Raw genomic sequence first — 25242 nt, forward strand, 5'->3', positions numbered from 1 at the left:
AAGCACTACACTAATCCGCACCTGTTGGTTCGTTTTACCACCTGACTTAAGTCAAGTATGAGTGAAATCAGGATCTCTAGTTTTTAAAATTTGTTTTCGGGTTAAATCATCGATCGAACAGTTAGCTGTTGAAGTTTAAGTCTTTCAGCAGACGGATTGCATCAAAATCTCCGTTCACATCGGATGGCTTGGACTTCTTATACATAAGTGATGAAATGGAGGAAATTCCTCATTTGTGTTTTCCTGATTACAGTCTTGTAAGATTTAAATCGCAGACAGTGGAGGCGGAATTCTGTTAAATAAGAACGATAACGGTTCAATAGCGCTACTGGGTTAGGTTTGATGAATGTCTGGCACCAAATCTCAGACTAAGGGCAAATGAATTACCTCATGTAGCTCAGGTCGATTTTTCCTGAAAAGCCAATAGGGATGGAACTGTAAACTGTTACATCCCAAACTCACATCTTCTGTCTGTGGAAGGCAGAGATATTTTTGGAGATGCTTTAGTCCTTTGTCTGCTAATATATTATGCCCTAATGTCATGTCATTTGAATTTTCTCCAGGAGCTTACCGTTTCTGTCAAAGGGTCCGTTATCGCCTTGAAATCCGAGACATTTTGGTTGAATTGCTTCCCGAGTGGTCATATCAGGGGTCTGGCGAAATCTGGCACTCTTATAACCGAAGTGTCACTCACTTGTTACGCACCAATTAGAAGTCAGTGTTATGTTCAAAATTGACTTGTCTCGCACTGCCCATCAAGTATGACCCTCCGACAGTGATCGAGAAGCGGAGAGTACCGGCTGCTATACCCTATTCACCGAAATTTGGAAATTGTCAGGTAAATTGGAATCTTCGACATCGCCATTTAATTATTCCCTCGTTTGTCTCAAAAACCAATGTTGAAAAAAGTCGCACACGCCAATCATTTTTAACTATACAGAAGTTGCTAGCTGTGTGTTCGACGAGGGGGTTTCTTGGGCAATGTGCTGTGTATTCGACGAGGGGGTTTCTTGGGCAGTGTGCTGTGTATTCGACGAGGGGGTTTCTTGGGCAATGTGCTGTGTGTTCGACGAGGGGGTTTCTTGGGCAATGTGCTGTGTATTCGACGAGCGGGTTTCTTGGGCAATGTGCTGTGTGTTCGACGAGGGGGTTTCTTGGGCAATGTGCTGTGTGTTCGACGAAGGGATTTCTTGGGCAATGTGCTGTGTATTCGACGAAGGGGTTTCTTGGGCAGTGTGCTGTGTATTCGACGAGCGGGTTTCTTGGGCAATGTGCTGTGTGTTCGACGAGGGGGTTTCTTGGGCAATGTGCTGTGTATTCGACGAAGGGGTTTCTTGGGCAATGTGCTGTGTATTCGACGAGCGGGTTTCTTGGGCAATGTGCTGTGTATTCGACGAAGGGGTTTCTTGGGCAATGTGCATGATAATAGTTTGATAGTTTGCAAAGTAACAAGGCAAGTGAGCTATATCAATATTGTGTCTCATTCGATATTCTACCTGCTGCCAAATATTAAGTACATATATTTCAAACTTTTACTCTGCTCCGTTAGCTTTTAGTTAGCATTGCTTTGAAATTCTCCTTGAAATTTGTTCCTCTCCTAACCGACCCTTCTTATACGACGGAATTATATTTCCGTACTTTAGAGACCAACACATATCACCCTGTTTAAAATAAGGGAAGTATCCAAATTACAGTTCAGGCAACTAGCCAGTGGAACAAAGTCCACAAAGTCAAATTGCCAAAGACCAGTTTCCTATCGTATAGGTTAGGTATACTATCAGGACAACAGATGTGACTGTGTTTCCGTCCAGATTAGTTCTCTGTCAACGTTATGTCTTATAACCAATATTTAGTTGAGAATTAATTCTTAAAATTTTTTCTTGAAATTCGAATGTTTGTGTGATATTGTCTGCTTTTGTTTGTATAACAATTCATCAAAAGTGAACTTATTATCAGACATCCTGGTACATGCTGGCATATCCACCATCATTGCTTTACGATGTTGTAAACTGGATTAACCTACTAAACTGACTATATGCAATTTGGTCTCCACTTTCGGAACACAACATTAAAAAAATTGATAGTAAAATCTAGTGACAAGTTATTTTGGCCTCTTAACGTTAAGAAGCCTCTTAGAAGATGTATTGGTTGAAAAGCATGCATCAAAAACTAGTTCCTACAAATCTGTGATGTATGGGGTTTAACGTCGTATTCAACAGTTTTTAAGTCATGTGACAACATGGAGTCATTGGGTGTGGGTACATATACAGTGTCTTCTTGTGGCAGAGCGAGTCCATGCTGTCTAAATGCTGTCACCACTGAAGTCTCATGCAATAGACACCAGACATAACACTCCACCCAGTCACATTATACTGACATCGGGCCAACCAGTCCTGTTTCCTCGGTCTAACCTCTCAGTGCAAAGCAGCAACAAGTACCGTTTATAATGTCTTTGGTGTGACCCGACTTCGAGGCATATGCTCTAACCATTTGGTCACCGAAGCGTTCGAAAATCTGATATAAAAGTGTTTATTAATGTGTGATGAAATAGCTGTCGGTCACGTTGACCTGTAAATTGACCTAGGTGGCATGGTTTAATAGCATGGGTAACGCACCATATGTCTCGTCATTTAAATCTATAGCTGTTAAAGTGGGGACCTATATTAACGGTGTGGGCGGAAAAACATTTTACCATGTTGGCCAATACCTCAAGACCATTGCTCTCAGTATGCAAAGGCGTCTACTATCTCTCCAACGGCTTGAAAAGACGACGTGGGAGTTTGTATGTGTCTTTCCAGATGTCATAAAGATGGAGAATGGGAAGTGGGTCGAAGCCGCGTGGTTTTTAACACATTTCGTTTGCCTTTTTAGAAGACTACTAGTTCTTTATCAACTAGACGGTGTGTTTGTATCAATCTCCGGTCGCCGTGAGTTCAAGTCCAGCTCATGGGGGCTTCCTCTCCGGTAGTACGTGGGTTGTATCATTGTGCCCCTCGTTCGATTTTGGTTTAAATTTAGGAGGTTTGCCAGGTGTCTGACGAGATAAGGTGATTTCCACCCGGCTATACCTCGTTTTCTGAATCCACTACTTCAATCGCCTTCATATTAGTTTTACGCCTTGCATAAAAACGAAGTAAATAAATGGATATGACGCATGACGTGAAAAGGGTGAAATAACAATGTTGAGTAAAACGAAAAACCAATCAGGAAGATAATGAAAATGACACCGCCATAGTCACCATTTTCTTGTGACGTAATGATTGCTTACTGTTGGGGCTTGATACTAGGGATTTGGTGATTGATACAATCTGAGCCTTATCGAGAACGAGTCAAAACCCCCCACTAAGGTTAAGATCGGAAGAGACCTAGATGATAGGTTTTTTGTCAGTTGTTCTGTGTGATCGAATACCAATCATACCAGCTGGTCGGTACTTTGTGTTAAACTTATCTGTTCCCAACGCCTTTTGTGTTCATGCCATCGAATGGGGCGGCGTTCGGAGTCAATCAGCTAAGTGGGACTTCCTGTATATTTCTGGCTTGAAGTTGTTAGTCGATGGTCGGACCGACAACCTCTGCGGGGCCTAGTAGGACGGACACAGTGCAGCTGGCTACAACGTCAGTGCGAGCCTAAAGGCATTACCAAGCCCATCATCACCAGTCTGTGGAGACGTGTATCTCCCTGACGAGCCTTTTGTTGATTGCTGTAAGTGTTCAGTGGGGAGAAAATGGTGGCGTATAACTGAGTTCAGCTAAGGTCGACACAGGTCAAATAGTGAGAGGTAGAGTTGGGAGTTTTGAATTGGTGAAGTGGCAACGAGGTCGTTCTGACTTGGCCTGAATGAACTATGCGAATTGTTTTTTATTTACTTCATTAGCCAGAATCATGCGAAATCGTATGCCATAAGCAATACGTTGCAAGAGTCAGAATCATAGAATTGTATGATCTCTTGGACAGTTATCATTGGAACAGATTTTGCATTTGTGTTTGCCTCTAATCGCCCAAGCAAGACTGATTTGCTCACCTAAACTGAAAGAGCAATTAGCCATTCTGCTTCCTCTATCACACAATGATAGGAATATTCATAAAACAGTTTAATTTAGTAACAATAAAACAAGTCAATTTAGTAGATCATAAATTATATAAGTTTTTAATTTTTAATACCTTTAATGTAATTGGGTTTGTTGTCTTTTGCTGTAGAAGTAGAAATTATATTTTCTTTCTACAACATATATCATATACCTAAAACGCCTAAAATCTTTCGATGTGTATAACCCTCATAGTCACTCTTCCTTGGAGCACCCATAGTCGCTTTTCTTATGCCATGGTCAAACTACCCTCTTTTCCTTTCGCAATCTGGTACTCAAGTTTTCATATTCCGTGTGTTCGCGGAATACTTCTATTGTCGTCTCTGCTCTAGTTTACTCTCCATGCTGTAGTCTTTTCTATGGATCTTACTTAATGCAATCACACTCTGGCCATAATTTTTTAAAGTAGATTTTAATGAACTGTTTGTCCGTTAGCGAAACCTTCGTTGGTGTGTCCCTGTATAAAAATTGAAGCCTGTAACAGGCCATATTTTTGCGTCTTTCAGTTATCAGTGCATCTCTTCCATGGATCCATTATAATTTCCTACGTTATATACTTTCTTAGTCCTTTGTGTCTTGTGTGGAACACTGGTTTAGAAATTGGTTTTGTGATTATTGGCCAGGAATGCCCATTATGGTTGACCACTTCATGGTACATTTGTATCAATGGTTAAATATATAACAGAGCTAAGTATATGCAATAGATCGAAATATCATACAAAGGATGTAACGTGACTTGATTTTGACAATGATTTGGGCAACATGCTCACACCGCATTGCTTTATATGAAAGCGCTCCTACCACGTGAAAGTGGATTGAATTTGCACCCTATACGGGCGTTCTTAAACCGTGCGTGTTACGGCTCACGCCTCCGTGTGAAGGCTCTGTCTAACTAGCTCATGCTTTATCTTAAGGGGCCAATCTATCCCAAATCGATCGATCTTCATCAGACCGACCTCCTGGCTCCGATCATACAAATACAACACCAGCATAAGAGCGGACGAAGCAGCTGTGACGTGTTAAATTTCATTTCATGTCTTTGAAGAGCCAATTACTCAAGGCGTCTTGTTTTCAAGCAGTGGTGAATCAAGCACAGATTCCATGTGAAGCCTGCAGTCAGATCACGACACGGCTTCATGCAGACACCCTTGTTCAGGCAGCTTTTCATTTCGAACTCATCTTACATGACGACTGGGAAATTGTTTGAAAGAATATTTATTTATCGAACCTGATCAATTGGTTTTACGTTAGACCGTTTCCAAAATTACCTCATTCATTCGAAAATTTAGCACAGAAAGGCATAGCCTTATTTATCAGCGTATGTGTAAATCTAAGTGATGAGGTTCCAATATATCAATGCCCCATATAGAGCAAAACAGCAATCGTTCTAAGACAACTGTTCTGCATTTATGTTTATTGACTGGAATCGGTTTCCACGCCGTCCTCGAGAATATTTCACTTATATAACTCGAGACAGATTTATTGGTGAAGAAAGTACTAGATAAAACTCCTGATATAAGGCCGCCGTCGATTCAGCAACAGCTGGTTTCGAACGTTTCATCAGTGAATGCCTGATGCACCATAAAAAACACAACTTTAACTGTCTTGCGGGCAACGCGTTCCGTTAATACTGTCGATATATTGCTAGAATTTACCATAAATATATCCGGCAAATATAAGGAAGAATAGTGAAACACACAAGCTGTTCAAAACAGAGCTAGAACAATTGTTACACGACTCAGTGTAGAGAAAACATTCGCCGTCTAACTTAGAATACGCATTTCTTGGCAGCTGTTCTTCATTCTTCCAAAGTCATTAACGTCCGACATTAAGACACTGATCATTGGAGGCGAAGCTAAAGAAAGATTCGACAAAAGGCTCCAAAGAAGTGGTTACCTCGAGAGAATCTGTCATAATTCTGTAAAATTTGACGCTTTGAATAGATGATATTAGCTACGACCACCTCAATATTGATAAATCGGGGAAAGTAACACACGATGCAGGTTTACTACAAAAACAGTTATTCGCCTTTGCTCTTATCCTACATAGCTCATTGTTTTCTGTGACATTTATGGTGCACATTTTTTGTTACTAACATTCATTGGAAATCCTAACCAGTGGGTAAATTAATCTTGGAATGCATTAAGTGGTTATTTGTCTAAGAGAAAAATGTTTGAATTATTACCATTTTTTGGTAAATTATATGCCAAGGAAATGACGTTGGCTTTCGTTCAAGGCAATTGGAAATTACAAGGACATTGGATCGGCTTGTTTTGCTAATTCAGGACGGACAAACTGACCACATATTTTCGTGGGTATGCTCTATTTCCCCCGGTGTACCAGACTGCGTAGCACTTCGGTAGCGTGCTTTGGTGCATGTATCCGTACTGTTATGGTATTTGTAAACATGACAGGAAAAGATTCTCAAGGACGGGAAAGTGCTTGTGAAAGAACCCTTTTATTTCCAAGAGAGCTATACGTACAGGAGAGAAGCGAAATGCCACTGATGTGCTATACGGCTTCTAAACCTGAGACTAAAATCAACTGATGTTCAAATCATCAGTCAACCAGAAATCAATGTTGCCGGTCGTTAATTATTATACCTTTCATGACAATCTTCAAATTACAAGACATACACTTGAACTTAAGACGTTTAGTAAATACTGACAGGGCGTCAAAGGATCTCCGGCATCCTGCTTCATGACTGTGTCTAATCCTGCTTAACTCGGGGCTTTAGGGCCTGTGTTTCATCATGTTGAATTAGATCGCCACGTTGGACTTTTAAACAGCGGTAAAGAGCAAATGAGAATACACATTTCTAGTATCGACAACTTTACGGTAGACGATTTGATTCCTAATTTCATTCACTCGCCTAAAACATACCTTGCGACATCATTAAAAACTGCGTCTACATTTCGTACTTTATATAATTTCTGTGTTCTTTGGTGGTTTGAGTTAAACGTCGTTTTGGGAATTGAACGTTATTGAAGGTCCATAATGGTTGACCGCTGACATACGAATGTTTATTTCAACCCATAGGGTCAAAGAAAATAGACTCACGGTCACATATGACCTTTTCGCCACCAGAATAAGCTGCAAACACTGTTTGAAAATGAATATGTTATTAATTTATGCCCGTGATTTTAAGGAAAAATGCGTTCAAAACACTTTCTTTGAAGGTAACTTAGTTTGTTATTTGAGCAAAAACGGAATGCTCAGTACGCGTAAAGACTCGTTAAAATGTAAGCGAAACAAATCAGGCATATTAGATAAGAAGGCAGTGATGGGCTTTGGGAAGCTATATTCTCTGATCGCGTTTCTTACGTGAACTTTCGCGATCTTAATGAGTGTGTTTTCCGTTTTAGCCTCTGTACTTTACAAAATTATTGGTTAGCCCCTGGTCAGTTTCATCCGTCATTAGCGGCGACATTCATTTCACAAAAGAACATTCAACTGACGAAATTAATGTCGACTTGATCCCTGTTTGTATCGATCCGGGGCTGTCTTTTTGTCGATTTGCTGAGCTGATGCATATACTTCTCTTAGACTTGTAGGATAATGACTTGTTGATGTCACCTTAACGAACTGTTTCCCAACGGATATCGTCTACCCAAGACGAAGGGGAAGTCAAACACACCATATCCGGCAGCAAACCACCACCATTCATGTCACGTGACACTGCCATCTGATATCGTTACTGCTTCGAAAACCTCGCGAGATCGGGAAGTTGAAATTTGCGGTAATGACCATCGCACAGTTTTTGTTCCCTTTCTTCTTTTGCTAAATTAGGCGCTTTATCAGATGTCTAAGTTTAAATAGGACTTTAATAGGGTATACTTCCACCCGACGACGTCTTTAAGATTCGATTATGTAAACAAGACTTCAAATTAGGCTAACAGTCACACAGAGCAGGCCTTGTCCAATAATTGTCCAAAGAATACTAAACATACTTCCCTCTCATAGCGGCTTATATAAAATATGGTTAAGAAGGTGGTAGATATACTCCAGGTAGCGTTTGATGGCAGTACTTACTCATGATGGCATCGTTTTAATGTACAATTTTTGTGAAGTTTACTCTTGAAACATAGGTCCTACCGTTTTCTTAAGCCAACTATTTTGCGCGTAAGCAAGTTTCATGCATATGGTAATTTTTATGCATACGTCAACTCTTGTAAATGTGAGATAAGCTTTTTAATTAACGTCGTGGATAAAGGGAATTATTACGTCTTTTGGCGATTTTGATTGTTGGTTTTTAAGTCTGCAATTACTTGAGAAGTTTTACACGTTTGGAGGGAAACATTTATTTTCCACGTCAATGATAGTTATAGGATTTTAACAGGTTTGTGAATGACGTGCACCTATTTTGTTGGTTAGCCAATCACATAGCTGGATTCCGCACTTAAGCTCCGCCTACTTTGTTGAAAATCTATAAAAGGATCGTCAGAATGAATATTGATGACATGGCCGAACAGTACACATCGTACGTATCTGTGCTAAAGTCAAAATATAATCTAATAACTCAGTACAAAACTACCATAACGTGTTCAACAAGTGGTGCCAAACCGTTTCGGTGAATTCATAAATTTGGATGCCATTAGGTGTAGTCCATGTCCGATGCTGAGCAGAACGATTCTGTTGTCAGTGACAGCTATAGTTCCCGAATACAGATACACTAGGGATCCACGAACAGAACGATGCCTGTTGTCACTGACAACTGCAGTACCCGAGTTCAGATGCACTCGGATCCACGGACAATACGTTGACGGAATCAGCCGGTGAAGCATCTCTAGTGAAATTTCGGCAGTCTTTAACATTAGTGTGGATGGCGTCTCTGGAAATAGTAAGTAAAGTATCAAGAGTGCAGACGCTCCACGATCCACTAGGATGAAATACGTTAATGGGATCGGCCGATGTAGAATCTCTCTTGAGAAAGTTTCAGTGGTGTTTAAATATTAGTGCCCATGTAAACGGTACAAAAGGCTCTACTCAATATGACCATTGTCTCTTGTAACATGTGTAATGTACTCTAACGTACATGCAAAGTCCCTATCTGAGGACAAGTCTGGTTTTTGAAGCTCACGATTGGTTGTACGTCCGGGCAATGGCGGAATACAGTTTGAGTTTGTTAGATCACGTTTTCATCTTGTTATTTAATGTTGGTTCCCCAAACATAACAGTTGGCGACGAGGATAAACGATTGACATTTCTCAGTGAGTATGGCAGGCGTGCAACTTCCTGAACTTGGCGGACTCCCACATTTTGCTGCAACAGCGATACTGCGTCCCTTTGTAGCCGATGGAAAGGTTGGCTGCACGCTTTTCAGCTACATGTGGAAGGAAGAGATGTGACAGATAATGCACAAAAACGAGCCTTACTACTTCATTGTGCAGGTATGGATGTGGAAGATGTGTTCTACACGCTACCGGAAGGCGAAGGTGAGAATGTATTCACTAAATGTCTGTCATCCTTGAACAACCATTTTTCGCCAGAAGTCAACATGCCCTATGAAAGACATTCATTTCGGAATATGTGTCAGATGGAAACGGAATCAGTTGATCAGTACATCACTAGGCAACGCCAGAAAGCCGAATCTTGTTCTTTTGACGATGTAGATGAGCGGATAAGTGATCAAGTGATCGAGAAGTGTAATTCCCATTCACTACGTAGAAAGTTGCTGGAGAAAGGTAGAAATTTGACTCTTCAGAAACTTTGTGAGATAGCCAGACCCATGGAAATGTCGGAAATTCAAGCTAAAGACATTGAAGGGAGAACGGAAGAAATTGCTAAAGTATATGTTAAAAAGCAGAACCCTCCAAAACAAAGAGACACAAAATTCCAAGTCACATTCAAATTCCCATAGGAAAAAGCCTAACCAAACAGCAAATAAAAATGTCAGGTGCTTTTCTTGTGGATATTTAGGCCATACATACAGAGACCAGAAATGTCCTGCTCTTGGCAAAGAATGCGATCGGTGTCATTTCAAGGGTCATTTCAAAAGTTGTTGTGAAACTAAACTGAAGGAAAACACTGGAAAAGTTCATCATGTAGACACTTCACAAAGCAAATCTCACAGTGGTGACGAGTTCGTATTACCCTTAAATGAGCCATCTAGCAGTTCAGAGAAAGTCAACGTGACGTTAGCGGGAGTAAAACTTCAGTTGATAATCGATTCTGGTGCAAGTTGTAATGTCAGTGACAAACAACTATGGGAGAAACTGAAACTACGAAAAATTAAATGTCAGCCCAAGAAAGGTGAGAAAATCCTGTATGGATATGGGAACAGTAAACCACTGAAAACAGTTGGAACTTTCGTAGCGGACATCTGTGTAGACGACCGTCAAATAGCAGTTTGTTGTGACTGAAGGTCAAAGTCAGCCATTGTTGGGTAAAGATTCAGCAGAACAACTTGGTGTTTTAAGGTTAGGACATGCAGTAAACACTGTGAAAACACAACTAGACAGCAGCATAGTGAATTAATTAAGAGACAGTTCCACAGGATTTGGAAAGCTAAGAGATTTTCAGCTGAAAATTCCTACTGATACCTGTGCGACCTGTAGCACAGCAAGTAAGACGTGTACCCTTCCAGCTAAGAGACAAATTAGAAAACAAACTAAATGAGCTAGAAAAACTCAATATCATTGAGCGAGTAGAGGGGCCAACAACCTGGGTATCCCCAGTTGTAGTAATACCGAAGAAAAATGGAGACATCCGGCTTTGTGTCGACATGAGACAGGCTAACACTGCAGTATTACGTGAGAGACACCCTATACCTACTATAAACTGGACATTAGATGGGCATATCACCAAGTTGAATTAAGTTCTGAATCCAGAGAGATCACGACATTTGTAACACATAAAGGACTGTATCGTTACAAAAGCCTTATGTTTGGCGTGAGTTGTGCTCCTGAAATATACCAAAGACTAATTGAGCAAGTTCTTCAAGGCTGTGAAGGCATTACAAATTTACAGGATGACATATTTGTACACGGACCGAATCAGGAAGAGCATGACCGTCGATTGAGACATGCATTACAGAAGATCCGTGAGAAAGATCTGACTTTAGTTGAAGACAAATGCAAGTTTAACATGTCTACTCTTACTTTTATGGGTCACGTGATGTCAGAGAGAGGTATCAGTCCAGCAGGGGAACAACTCAGAGCAGTTGTGAACAGCAGGGCACCACAGAATGCCAGCGAGGTAAGAAGTTTTCTAAGACTAGTCAACTTCACCGCACGATACATTCCAGACTTGGCAACAATATCAGAACCTCTAGAAAGTTAACTAGAAAGAATCAACCATTTATCTGGGACCAGGCAACACAGAAATCATTTGATGAGTTGAAGCGGAGACTAGCCAGTGCAAAGATATTATGTTATTATGACAAGACAGCCGCTACACAAGTGATTGCTGATGCCAGCCCAGCCAGTTTAGGCGCAGTACTCGTCCAGAACCAAAATGGTGAAGACAGAGTAATTTCGTATGTTAGCCGCAGCTTGACAAATGTAGAGCGTAGGTACTCCCAGACGGAAAAGGAAGCGTTGGGACTAGCGTGGGCGTGTGAAAGACTTTACACCTACTTGTTTGGAAAGACTTTTGAACTATTGACTGACCACAAACCTTTGGAGTTGATATATTCCCCAAAATCCAAACGAAGCGCGAGGGTAGAGAGGAGGATTTTACGTCTACAGCCATATACTTACAAAGTTCGACATATTTCAGGACACAGTAACATTGCCGACTCATTGTCATGACGTCTCCGTGAAAATACAGACAAATCACAGGAGCCCAGTGATGGGGAGGAATACATTTTGTTGCTTTTGTTGCTGAGATTGCGTTACCAGTCAATATTCCGACTCCCACATTTGAGAGACAGTCAGCAGTGGATCAAGAACTTACTAATGTGAGAAATTGTATGCGCACAGGCAGTTGGGATAATTCACCAACAGGATATAAAACAATTCTGACTGAACTTTCAATATTAGGACAGTTAGTATTTTGTGGACACAGAATAGTAATTCCCAAAGCTTTAAGGACGCAAGTTGTGAACCTTGCTCATGAGGGCCATCAGAGAATCATGAAAAGCAAACAGAGATTGCGCAGTAGTATATATGGTGGCCAGGTGCAAATAAAGAGATGGAAAATAAGTGCAAATCATGTCATGGGTGCCAATTGGTTTCACGTCCAACAGTACCAGAACCAATTCAATCAACTCCATTACCGTCCGGCCCCTGGCAAATGGTAGCAGCAGACATATTGGAACCACTTCCTGATGGTAACCATATTCTTGTAGTAGTAGATTACTACAGCCGTTTCTTTGAGGTTGACATGATAAAGACAACGGATTCAGGAATACTGATTAAGAGCATGGAGAAAATGTTCTGTACGCATGGTTACCTAGAGTCTTTGAAAAGAGATAACGGAGCAAATTTCTTTCTATCGGAGTTCAAGTCTTATCTGAAATAGTATGGCATTGACCACAAGCTCACTATACCGTTGTAGCCACAAGCAAATGGTGAAGTGGAAACGCAGAACAGGACACTACTGAAATGTATGAAGATCGCTCAGGCTGAAGGGAAGGATTGGAAGAAGGAACTGCATCATTTCTAATTGGCCTACAGATGAACTCAACACAGTACAACAGGTGACACTCCTTCTGAATCGTTGTATGGACGAAACATTCGAACCAAGATGCCTCAACTGATAGCTCATCAGAAAACTGTACATGACACGACTGTTCGTGATACGGATTGTGAACGGAAACAGAAAAGTGAGGACAACGTAGACCACATGACGACATGCCCAACCAAGTGACGTTTTACCTGGAGATACTGTTGCGTTACAACAAAAACGGAGGAACAAACTATCAACCAGATATGCATGCTGACGTGCCTTACGAACTTGTCGACAAATTTGGAAACCAGTTAACACTGAAGTCAACAGAACGTGTCCACTACGAGCGAAACTCATCACATGTACACAAATATAAGGACGATCCTACAGAACCTCTAAATAGTCGCTTCCGTGCAAGTGAGTCAGAAGTTCAGCAGAGCGGGGTTGTGAATGACGACAGTTCTTGTGACGAGACTGAAACTTTGTGTGAACCATCAAGTGTGAGATCACGTCGTGACAGACGACCTCCAAAATATCTCCAGGACTATGTGGTGTAGACTATATATATTCTGCTAGTGACTTATGGGGCAGAATAATCCCCGTAACCACAGAGAGTCTATGAAGCAGCCTACTTCATCCTCATATTTTTCCTTAAGTTTATCACAATTGATTTTGGTTAATATAAAGTATGAAGCAGCCTACTTCATCCTCATATTTTTCCTTAAGTTTATCACAATTGATTTTGGTTAATATAAAGTTTAAGACATTTTTCAAAGTGATTATATTTAATGGAAATGACATTATTGAAACGAATCATCAGTGACATTGTGAAAGTGACTTTATAAGTTGACCCCGTGTTTCTTTAGTATGTCTTTCAGAAGATCTAAGAAAAAAGGAAAAGGATAACTGTAACTTGTTTTTAAAAAGGGAGAGATGTAATGTACCGTAACATACATGCAAAGTCCGTACCTGAGAACAAGTATAGTTTTTGAAACTCCCGATTGGTTGTACGTTCGGGTAATGGCGGAATACAGTTTGAATGTGTTAGATCACGGTGTCATCTTGCCCTTTAATGTTGTTTAAATTCTGGTATCTACTTCCCCAAACATAAAAACATGGACCTCTTCGGTGGCATAATGGTCAGAGCGCCCGCCTCGAAGATGGAACACCCGGTATCAAACCCTGGCCGGGTCATACCCAAAACGTTAAAAATGGTACTTGTTGCTACCTCGCTTGGCGCTCAGCATGAAACATGACTGGTCGACCCTGTTCCAATATAATGTGACTGGGCGGGGTGTGATATCTGGTGCCTTCGGCATGGTACTTCAGTGGCAGCAGCACTTTGGCGGCCTTGACTCGCACTGCCACAAGAATACACAGTAAATGTATACTCACCTAAAGACTCCTCGTCGTCATATGACTGAAAATGTTAAGTTCCACGTACCTAATTCATTCATTCAATCTTGTAACATGGCAGCAATTGTGCCTTTGCTTGTGGTGTAACAGCACATTATGACAATATTTCTATCATATTGTCTGTAATAGGTGTGGGCGATGTGCAGGTTGGGAATGATTTTGTCTGTAATGGGTGCGCGACTTGCAGGCCGGGAATGCGTTTGTCTGTGATAAGTGAGGCGGAGCTGGCGGGGAAGGCGTTTGTCGGTAATAGGTGGGGCGAAGTGCAGGAGGGGAATGCGTTTGTCTGTAATAGGTTGGGTCTAATGGGCGAGGGATGCGTTTGTATGTAATAGGTAAGGTGTAATGGGTGAAGGCCTTTGTCTGTGATGAGTGTGGTCTACTGTAGATGGAGGTTGCGGTTGTCTGTAATATGTGACACGCATTGAATGAATACACCTGCTGTGACACTCCACCCATAGGTGGAGTGTAAAGAGTGAGGGATGCATTTGTCTGTAATAGTTGGAGTGTAATGGATGAGAGATGCGTTTGTTTGTAATAAGTGGTGTGTAATGGGTTCAGAAAGTACTTGTTTGTAACAGTGTTGGTAGTCATTTTCAAAGTATTGGCTCTTGTTTGAAAGTGTTGAACAAGGCAGCAGCTGCGACACTACACCCATAGGTCGGATGTAATGGGTAAAGGATGCATTGGTCTAATAGATGGGGTGTAACGAGCGAGTGATCGATTTGTCTGCAATGGGTGGCGTGAATGAGAGTTGCAAGCATTTTTCTGTAATAGGTGGGATATAATGGTTGATGGATGCGTTTATCTGTAAAAGGTGGGGTGTAATGAGTGAGAGGTGCGTTTTTCTGTAAGAGGTGGGGTGTAATGAGTGAAAGGTGCGTTTTTCTGTCATCGATAGGGTGTAATGGGTGGTGGATGCGTTTATCTGTAAGAGGTGGGGTGTAATGAGTGAGAGGTGCGTTTGTCTGTAATAGATAAGATGTAATGGGTGATGGATGCGTTTATCTGTAAGAGGTGGTGTGTAATGAGTGAAAGGTGCGTTTTTGTGTGATCGATAGGGTGTAATGGGTGATGGATGCGTTTATCCGTAATAGGTGGGGTGTAATGAGTGAGAAGTGCGTTTTTCTGTAATTGATTCGGTGTAATGGGGGGGAGGATGCGTTTGTCTGTAAGAGGTGGGGTGTAATGAGTGAGAGGTGCGTTTGTCTGTAATCGATCGGGTGTAATGGGCGATGGATGCGTTTATTTGTAAGAGGTGGGGTGTAATGATTGAGAGGTGCGTTTGTCTGTAATCGATCGGGTGTAATGGGTAATGGATGCGTTTATCTGTAAGAGGTGGGGTGTAATGAGTGAGGGATTCGTTTGTCTGTAATAGGTGGGGTGTAATGGGTGAGGGATTTGTTTGTTTGTAATGGGTGAGGGATGCCAGATGCGACCCCCCCCCCCCCACCACCACCACTGTGCACTGACCATCACTCGGCTTGTTTTATGTAATAGACCTTGAAGTAGCTGTAGGTGTCCTATTCATGTGATCATGTAAACAGTACAAACGTCTCAATATCAAGGCTGACCTTTCAGGGAGGAAGTACAATGATTGGAAATTTTAAGTCCCTACTCGACCCTACGCGGGATTTAATCCGGCTCTTCCGATTACATTTCTCGATGGATGAGGAGTTACGTAACGTATTTAATTATGATTTACGAACGCGTGTTGTGAGAAAGATGGTCACCTCGATTGATGTGGGTTGACATATTAGCGGAAACAGCATGATCGTCAGAAGCAGTGTACGTGTATACTGGGGATAGAGATTACGGGTGCCAGTGAGAGGAACCACGGGACATATGATAGACATATAACTGTTCGAACTGCTCGTTGTTCATAAATCATGTGGTCTGTGAAAGGTGGGACGGAAAACATGTCATATTGAGGATATAAATAATGTTGATGAATATTCACTGAAACATGATTGGATCCCGAAATACCGTTAGATATTGGTTTAGTCTTTATATTCTGACCTTCGTCACATCCCACGTTATTACTTTTATACGCTTCCTACGCATACTATGGATGGTTTGGTTATTAATGTATCAATTCTTCTTACTGCTATTCAGGCGCTGGCCGTTCGATGGATTGTCCACATTATCACTGTTTCCTTGAATGTATCAGAAAATGTGTAAAATTCACCATAAATCCGAAGGAATAATGATCTTTTTTGTGGTCAAATCATTTTTTTGTTGTTAAATCATGTTTTTGAGGTAAAATCAGCATTGGCCGAGATTTATGTTTTGGTTTGTTTTGGTTTTATTTTGTGCTGTCCACCCAGATAGTCCCGGTGGGGTCAAGTCTAGCCTTTCTGGCACTTTTATTCACCTATAGCAGGACCCGACTAAAGTCATGTATGGATCAGGACGGTGGCAGATGCTCCCTTTACAAGTGTCAAAACCCTAGACAGAACCCAGGGATATTGGCCCCTTCCATTTCCTCTTACCTATAAATGTGATTAATTATTTACTAGGCCTCTTTGCACTTTTCCGCGTGCCCAGTTCTGTCCTTTGTCGCCGGTAGTACCTTCTATACATCAAAGCCACCGGGTAATGGGAGTTGCTTTTTATATTTTTGGAGGACTAATGTTAATGTTCACGGGTAGCTCTGTTTGAAACGTTTTTATCTAAAGTTTCCAGCAGTTAAAATCGTTTTGCTGCCTTTCAGATGGGAAGATAGCTTTGAAAAGAAATATGTCTTCGTCAGTACCCACTGTTTTTCACTGTTTTTCAGAAAGGGGGAAAAGGAACGTGCAACATCTGTATTCCAGTTTGCCATTAAAACTAGACTTGTTGACCCCTGACTGTGTTGTATATAAGGCCAGTACACGGGGTTTATTGCGTGATAAGCGATTTTGTGACTTTGACACTTTACATTGTTTTGCTTTCATGTGATTATATTAAATTAATAGAATAAATGAACTCAGAAAACACCATTAAAACACGTATTGTCCAGTTACTTAAATGAGTTCGATTCCACTTAGCATTTACTTGGAACTCCTCGTGTCTTATGCGGGATTCTTGCATGCCACAATAGGGATAAAGGACAAATATTTAAATTTTGTTGTACATACTCACAGTTTTGTAGATAAAGCGGTAATAAATTGTATTAGCCAAGAACAGTCTGCTTATAAGTGCTAACGCACTGTGTTAACTAAAAACATTTTTTTCTGCTTTCAGGAGAAGCGGTTACTGTAACAATCTCCAGAATGTTACAGTATCTCACTCTGTTGCTGACTTGGGGCCTAGTCATCTCGGTACCACCCAAAAACCCCAATGAATTTGAAAACCCCTCAAGTGGTATACAGGAGACGAAAGGTAGGCCTATGTCTTACATACTTCATATTGCGTGAGACGATTTTCCTGAAGTCACATGCGTCAGATTTAATGTGCGAACTGAGTTACCTTATGTTACATGTAGGTTGCTTTATATTCTTTTTTGTTACATTTGGTTAACAGTATTTCAAATCTATGTTGCTTATTGTTTAAAGTTTAAAGGCAGACATAAAGCAATTTCTTGTTCACACTGGATACTGGTCATGGAAACCGTTAAATTGCTTTTAAGTTCGTGTTTACAATTCGCCGATAGTATGCTAATCATTTCTGATTTTTTTATATTATTTAAATGCGTATTCCAGTTTCTTTTATCACAGTGTGTGACAGTTTCCATGTGTACACAAAGTGAATTCGAATGTCACGGTATGATGTATTTGTGTACAGAAAAAGTGCTTTGTAGCCGGTGTCTGTAGAAACATGTATTCTATTCGACCATTCTTTATTTTTGTCTAAATGCCAGTAAAGAACTGCTAAGCGTAATCCCAGGCAGATATATTGCATGTCAGCTTATCCACTATATTGATCATCACTGCATGCGCGAGGCTGTAAGCTCATATTTTAATTAAAGAAATCGTGCAGCACTGCACATTTGTTTATAGCTCCGTGACTAGATACACAGTTACATACGTTCTCCTTCCAAGTGGACAATCTCTAAGGCACGCTTATGTACAAACCAAAGCTGCACGTACCTGAATGAAACTGCAGACGGGCACCTGCTCTTCCAATGGACGATTTACAATAGTACACCAGTATAGCAGACCTTATGGCTTAATACTCGCAACTGGAGCTTAAAATATACATACTGGATGACTACAAATGTTCGCACTTTAAAAACTGTTTTGAGTTAGACCACGCATTTAACACTTTCTGAAATTATCCTGACGTGAAATGATGGCTAACTCATCCCATTTTCTATCCTTTAGAATTACTGGTCTGTTCGTCCTCCATAACCATGCCGAATTTAACTGAGGAGTTGACTTAATCGCAACAGTCATTCCTTACATTTGCCCTCCTCAGTTTGACCGTATGAAACCACACAACTTGCCAGTTATGCTTTGCACGATATTGTGACGAAGAACAGAAACGATGGATTTCGTGTTTTAAGTGTACAGATTTCAGCTTTACGGTGTAGGGAAGAGATGAAGAGATTTGGTACACGCACTGTTACTTGGAATCCATGTAATGTGACTTCACGAATTTTTCACTTGATTACCATTCTCAGTTGTATTACCTACTTTTATTATAGCTCTTTAGTAGCTTAAGAGGGTTCGGTATCTTTGACAGTAAATTAGGTCAGAGTTGCCTGTTGGTCGTTACTAAGTGATTTGTCTCGCCTTTTTTACGCCGCTTACACGAAAAGTGAAGCGATTCGGTCCTTTTATCTGTATTGCAGCGCCTTGTACGAATTGAGACACTTTTCAGTACAAACTCTTGATAAACTCTCCACAACCTCTGTGCGATCCAAAGCATTAAGTTTTCTTCTGAATGATTCCTCTTGAAGATTGCAGTGAACAGGATTACACAAACGAATCACGTGACTTACAAAGCAAGCGCCATTTTTAGACGGGCTTTCTTACTGGCTGAATATTCCATAAAAAGATATCACGCGGCGGCATGACAAGAAGGTTGTCAAGAATTATTTGAATATAAAGTCCAATTTATTTAGATTAATGACAGTTTTTTGAGGTCTTTAACCCAAAAAGTTCCCAGATATCTCAACGAGAACCATCTTTAGTGAATTACATGGCGATAACCACACCGTAGGAAATAATCCCTAGCAGACGCTGTAGATGGTATGGTGGTTTACATCGACAATAATGCTACTGTGGGTCTATCACGCTGTCTACTTGAGGGGCAGTTTAGCTGCTTCCCATCCACTTTCCTAAAACCCACCAAATTCTTCGATCAATACAAATATTATCTTAGTCTTAGGCGGATAGCCGAAGAGCAGACAGGCATGCAGCGTCTCTCATACGGGGGTTGGCATAGAAGAAAGTCATTGAGAAGCACCAGAAACCATCGACCCAGATAAGCTCATTTATCAGATTATATATCTGGAGACCAAATACAGACGGGAATGAGATGCTGTCAGCAGATAATAGATATCGCATACAGATCTACTTTTCAACAATAAAAACGATTTAATGACCGTAGAAGAGAGTTCAATGACGTATCCTTATCCGTCAGATAACCAGTCAAATATTTAAGTGTCAGAGTAACCTTTTACGTCCCACGACCGATTTGGGATGTCTTCGTACTTTTTCACATATTTACTCGTAGCGTCAACGCGTTTATGGCCAGCTTTTATCTTACAAGACTGGATATGAATTTTAAGACTAATAATGATGGCTAAATTTTATTACTTATTAGCTATAGGAATATTGTCACACTGGATCGGTGTAAAATTATAATTGCATGTTTATTGCTATCGTGTTGTAGTACGATATTTTATTCCATTCATGTCATATCGTACTGCATGTAAAAACAACGTTTAATCATGAAATATCTCAGTTTTAAAACTAAATATCTAAATTAATAAAGATGAGGTCAAATGCTTTGGAGCTTGACTGACGTATATGAAAAAGTATTAAAATTGCTTATGAAAGATGACAGAATTGTTCAGAAGTCAGGTTTTCTTTTAAAAACTAAAACGGAAGATTGATTAGCCGATTAGCAAGAAAACAAATCCACCCAGGGAAGCAGTTTGAATGTAGGTCACGTCCAAAGGATTTGACCATAGTTCTGACAAAATTCAATCCACCGCTGTGAGTGAAAAATGAGGGGTCACCATAAGTGTCATGAAATCATTAAAGATTAATAATTACCTCTTAATAAAATGTGGTTTCAGAAAAGCACGTCATTGTAAGTGCTCTGATAACCGGAACGGTGGTATGGCGTGACATTACATCTGCTGTCACTTTGTATCACTTTAACTACATGGTGCTTTTTGCAGAGGAAACAAAAGGAAAGAGAAACGGGTCGGCAATTGTTTCGGATAGTAGTCAGTATAGATTAGTAGATTATATAGCCTACTTCTGGTAAAATTATTTACTTACTACATTTCATTCTATATTTGATGGCCTTGATTCTTTTGGTGGTATGTTTCTCTAACCGTTTCTTCCACAATGGGCTCTTAAAGGCACCTCTTCATTCATCACGAGAAGGATAAAACGTCTTTAATTTCCATATTAATCATTCCTGGCGGGCATCATCCTAAGGCATAACGTATATATAAATGTAGAAAACTCTGTTTTAGGGTGTGCTTACCGAGGCCAAAGAGGGAGCCACTTTGACCCCTGTATCACTGACGCGCCATTAGTGGCCTCCCTCAGAGCCCGTGAGCATGTGTTCATCGTCAGAGTGCGGACACGCTTTGACCTTCAGACTGACTCGTGGTAAAGTGGTCCACTAGTGATGGACAGTTTGGCCAAATGTCAACGGATGAACACAGAAAAGGGGCAAGCTGCCTGCCACCGAGGGGCCTTATTTGGCCTGAATTTACAACGCTGACCGAGCGGACTTATTTATAATTTACAGGCAATCATCTTGGTTCAAAATATACGTGACAGGTCGTCGTACGAGGCTTTGTAACCCCTACCACGGTGTACAGACATTATCCAACAAATAATGACTATGCAATGTTCATAATACTCGGACGATTGGCTCTGACCTTCCAAATAATACTTCCAGTCAGGTTTCAGTTGGATTCGCCTCCACGAACAAGGAATTTAAAGTGTTGTCTTACGTTATACAGAGAACTTGTGAAAGGAAATTTAATTTTGAATACACAAATTCACTATAAACTGTTTAAATCCGATAAAAACGTCACCAGACTCAATTTTTGACGATATTCAAGACATTTTTTTCGACCGCAGTCCGTCGTTGTATACAATAAAATAATGTTGATTCGGACGTAATGAACCAGCCAAGCAAATAAACCAGCGAAAAAAGAAACAAGTACCCTTACCACGAAGCATTCAATTTAACTACAGTTCTTTTTTCTGTAATAAAGGATGTCGCAGTACCTGGTTAAAGGTTAGACCTCTTCTGAAACTAATGTTCAGATTGTTCAAAAACGTTTTTATAATTGTTTTCCAAAACCATTGAAATAAACGATAATCTAGGAACAAGTTACCGTTGTTGGCAGGTAGCGCAGAAAAACACTCGATAATTGGTTTGGCGCCATGTTTAGAATAGTCCTTTTCACTTACAGATTGTTATGGCTCTTGCGCAGACGTGATAATGTGTCTGACATAGGTCTGTAGCTATTCCTAGAATATCTCTATACTGCATACCGTGAAAAAATAAGAGAACCTGTTTTTCCGAACACTCCCAGCTCGTGATTCTTACATCGTGATAAAGGCCTGTTTCATCAAGCGCTATTCACTCCTGAAATGTTATTTTTATAAATCAATGGTAGCTTAAATACAACAACTTCACTTCACATTAACTATGGGAGAGCTTTTTGCTGCAGGGTTTCAGTTTGCACATTATTATAGCACTACAAAGCAATATATGAAGTGTTTTGTGTCTGTTGTTGTCTGTGTGTACTATTTTCATTCGGAATTTGCACTGTCTTGTTAATGCTTTTGAGGAGTAAACTTTAACAACGCAGAAGTTCCCCTTCCACTTCACCAACCTACTAGACATTGTCATTGGTTCCAGTTAAACACCTAGTAGTTGTTTTAAAATCCATTTATATAATCACCGAAGTTAGCATAAAATGAGAAATTAAGGTATGAATTTGTTTAACATCTTGGATTGCGCACTATTCTAGTTTGCAGCAATGGGTCTTTTGGTTGAGCCTTGTCACTGTCTCTTTAAGTGGCTAACCTGTTAAGTGGGATCTGTACAGTAGGACGGCAAAACTAATCTTTGAATATCATATCCAGAATTAAGCCCACGTCGTCAAATTACAAGCTAATACAACCGTAATGACGTTTTATAAGCTTAGTTTAACCATTATTATCATCTTCCTTTGAGACGTAACGTGAAGACGATGAATCCATTTGCAATAATAAACCCAAGTATTGATGTATGTTCTACGTCCTTATTGGCCTGGAAGAGAGACTGGACATGTATTGCTGTGGTTGGATTTACTGTTGTACTTTGGGCGTGACCCAGACTTATGTATCACGTAACTTCACTATGATTAACGTACAGAGACGCTCTTTGTTTTCGATTCAGACGAAATAATTCAATTGATTTTCCCATTTCAATGAGTTAACCTACAGTCATCTCAATCTGTCCCACTTGGTCTAAAGCCCAATAACTCAGAGAAACAAGCCAAGTCAACTTTTTCCACCTACGCATACCCTATAATTACAAAATTTACCTCAGGAATCTGACACTCTGCCAAAGACAAATTTTGGCTAATATTTTATCTGAAAGAATTATTGGTCGGCTATGTGAAAGCTAATTATGCTTAAATAACAGTGGTTCTACTTTCAGTCTGTTTAGTAGTAAAATGTTTACTTGACACAGCAATGACCACCAATGAAAACGCCTTCGTGAATCTAAATAATGGAAACGCCAACGTGTATGCAAACAATTTATAAGCGCTCAGTTGGAATTTGAATTTGAGACTGGAAATGGATTTTCTACTCTGGCTCCTCATTTCTCCTTATTAGCGGCTCACTCCTTTCTCAACAGCGGTAGTATACATGGAGAGGTTGGAACATTATGTTACATGACCGTTTAACATGGTTGCTATAATAAACCCTTGACATCATGCAATAGTGTATGTAAGTCCAATATCCTAATGTATAACAGCCGTTCCGGCCAGTTTATAACATGACAAGGGAACAGGCCGATCAACCCGACGTGGTATAAACGTAATTGAACAGCGGTGGGAAATGTACACATATGGGGAATCAAGGGGAACCTTATTTTTTCCAAATCCCGTTTTCATCATCACGTCCGGGGAACCTAATGGTTTTCAGGGCTGTATATTGAGCGATCGATTCCTGATAGTGTTATGCTTGAGCGCTTAGCAGAGGAGGGAGATTACAAACAAATTAGCCTCCCGCACAGAAGAGCTGCACCACGAATCTCACCCGGCTTGACATAACATGTTCAGGAGACGAAATTGGCCTCATGCTTTTTTGTTCCACTTTTTTTGATTGTAAAGTTCGAATCACTTAATATGGTTCCTAACCTGTGACATTACAAAGACTTCACATCAAACTAGGAGTGATCCAAGCTGTCATTACTAATGGCATGTAAAATAGACAACTCTCACTGTTTCAAAAATGTTTTCCCCCGCAATACCATGCATTCTTATTTTAGCTCAAAAGCTTTTGATCATGTATATACACATGTATGGCAATTTGTGGCCTTCTACTCGGTTCACAGCTGGCGTACACATTTCCTGTCAAACGACACACCTATACAACCTATAAACCGCAGTATGCCAGTTGCCATTCGGTGGACGGAAAAAAGGTCACCAATAGTCACGGTAAAAGAACGCATGTACAGTACACCTTGCCAGGTGTGAAGGTTCCTGATCAGTGTCTACACATCTACACGTCACTGGCAGTGTGAACAACATCTACCTCTGTCTTCACCAGACCTAAAAGTTTCCACATAGTAGTGTTAAGGTGGCATCTGAAATTCTCAGAGAAAGCATAATGACTGATAGAAGCCCAAATATAAGAAATCCATCTAAAATACGCCCGTAGGTCGTCAATGGATTAACCCGGGAAAGTTCAGGAAATACAATATTTTGAGATAGACTAGCTGATATTAAGGGTCTATTGAATATATTTAAACATCAGGAATTGTTCGGTAATTCTACTAGGTCTTTGACAGTATGGAAGGAATTGCATCCCGGCGATATCCTGGCTGCAGCATATGTTAGATTAACATGAAGTAAAATTTGTTACTTTTGTATTCAGACATGCCTAATAGAGGAAGACCCAAATGGGTAAAAAGTAGACTGCATTTTTTTTAGGCGATCGTTGTTCCTGGACAATATCCATGCACAAAATAGCTTCGAGGACAACATTGCTATGCGACTTACTTTATGAAAAGGGAAGAGAATCTATTTTGTAAATGTTAATCAGAAATGCACCGTACGTCACAGCTATTTGTTAACGTCTACTGTTTGCGCCCCATGTTACAGTTATATGTTAACGGCTATCGTTCGAGTGACAGCCACTTTTTTGTGAGAAAAGAGGCGTCTGTAGCAGCTACTATTATGTCTTAACGGCTAACATTTTACCGTCAACCACTTCAGTGACACAAGAGGCGCTGTACGGCAGCTATGTCTTAATGGTTAACGTTTCGGCGTCGTTCACTTTCGTGTAACAAGACGCGCCGTATGCCAGCCCTGTCTTAACGCCTAACGTTTTACAGTCATCCACTTTCGTGAGACAAGAAACGTGTGTGTAGCAGCTATGTCTCAACGTTCAACGTTTTAGCGTCATTCCCTTTTGTGACTCAAGAAACCCTTTGTGCAGCAGTTATGTCGTAAAGGCTAACTTTCTAGTGTTATCTATTTCTGTGACACAAGAAACAGCGTAACAGTTATGTATTAATGGTTAACGTTTTAGAGTCATCCACTTTCGTGACAGAAAAGGCGTCATATGACAACTATGTCTTAACGGCTAAAGTTTTAGCCTCATCCACTTTCGTGACACAAGAGAAGCCGTATTGCAATTATGTCTTAACAGCTTACGCTTTGGTGTCATACCTTTTCGCGACACCAGAGACGCTGTATGACAGCTATGTCTTAACGGCTAACGTTTT

General features: G+C 40.5%; 1 protein-coding gene across 1 annotated transcript in view; it reads left to right on the forward strand.

Moving 5' to 3' along the window:
- Window positions 1-25242, forward strand: part of LOC135467730 (sushi, von Willebrand factor type A, EGF and pentraxin domain-containing protein 1-like) — a 78013-nt gene that overhangs the window by 19653 nt on the left and 33118 nt on the right. The window contains exon 2 of the mRNA XM_064745554.1: window positions 17338-17475. Coding sequence (XP_064601624.1) covers window positions 17367-17475 — 109 coding nt within the window. The 5' untranslated portion in view covers window positions 17338-17366. The remainder of the gene's footprint in view (window positions 1-17337; window positions 17476-25242) is intronic.

The sequence above is a fragment of the Liolophura sinensis genome, chromosome 6, assembly GCF_032854445.1.
Source record: "Liolophura sinensis isolate JHLJ2023 chromosome 6, CUHK_Ljap_v2, whole genome shotgun sequence".
NCBI classification, from domain to species: domain Eukaryota; kingdom Metazoa; phylum Mollusca; class Polyplacophora; order Chitonida; family Chitonidae; genus Liolophura; species Liolophura sinensis.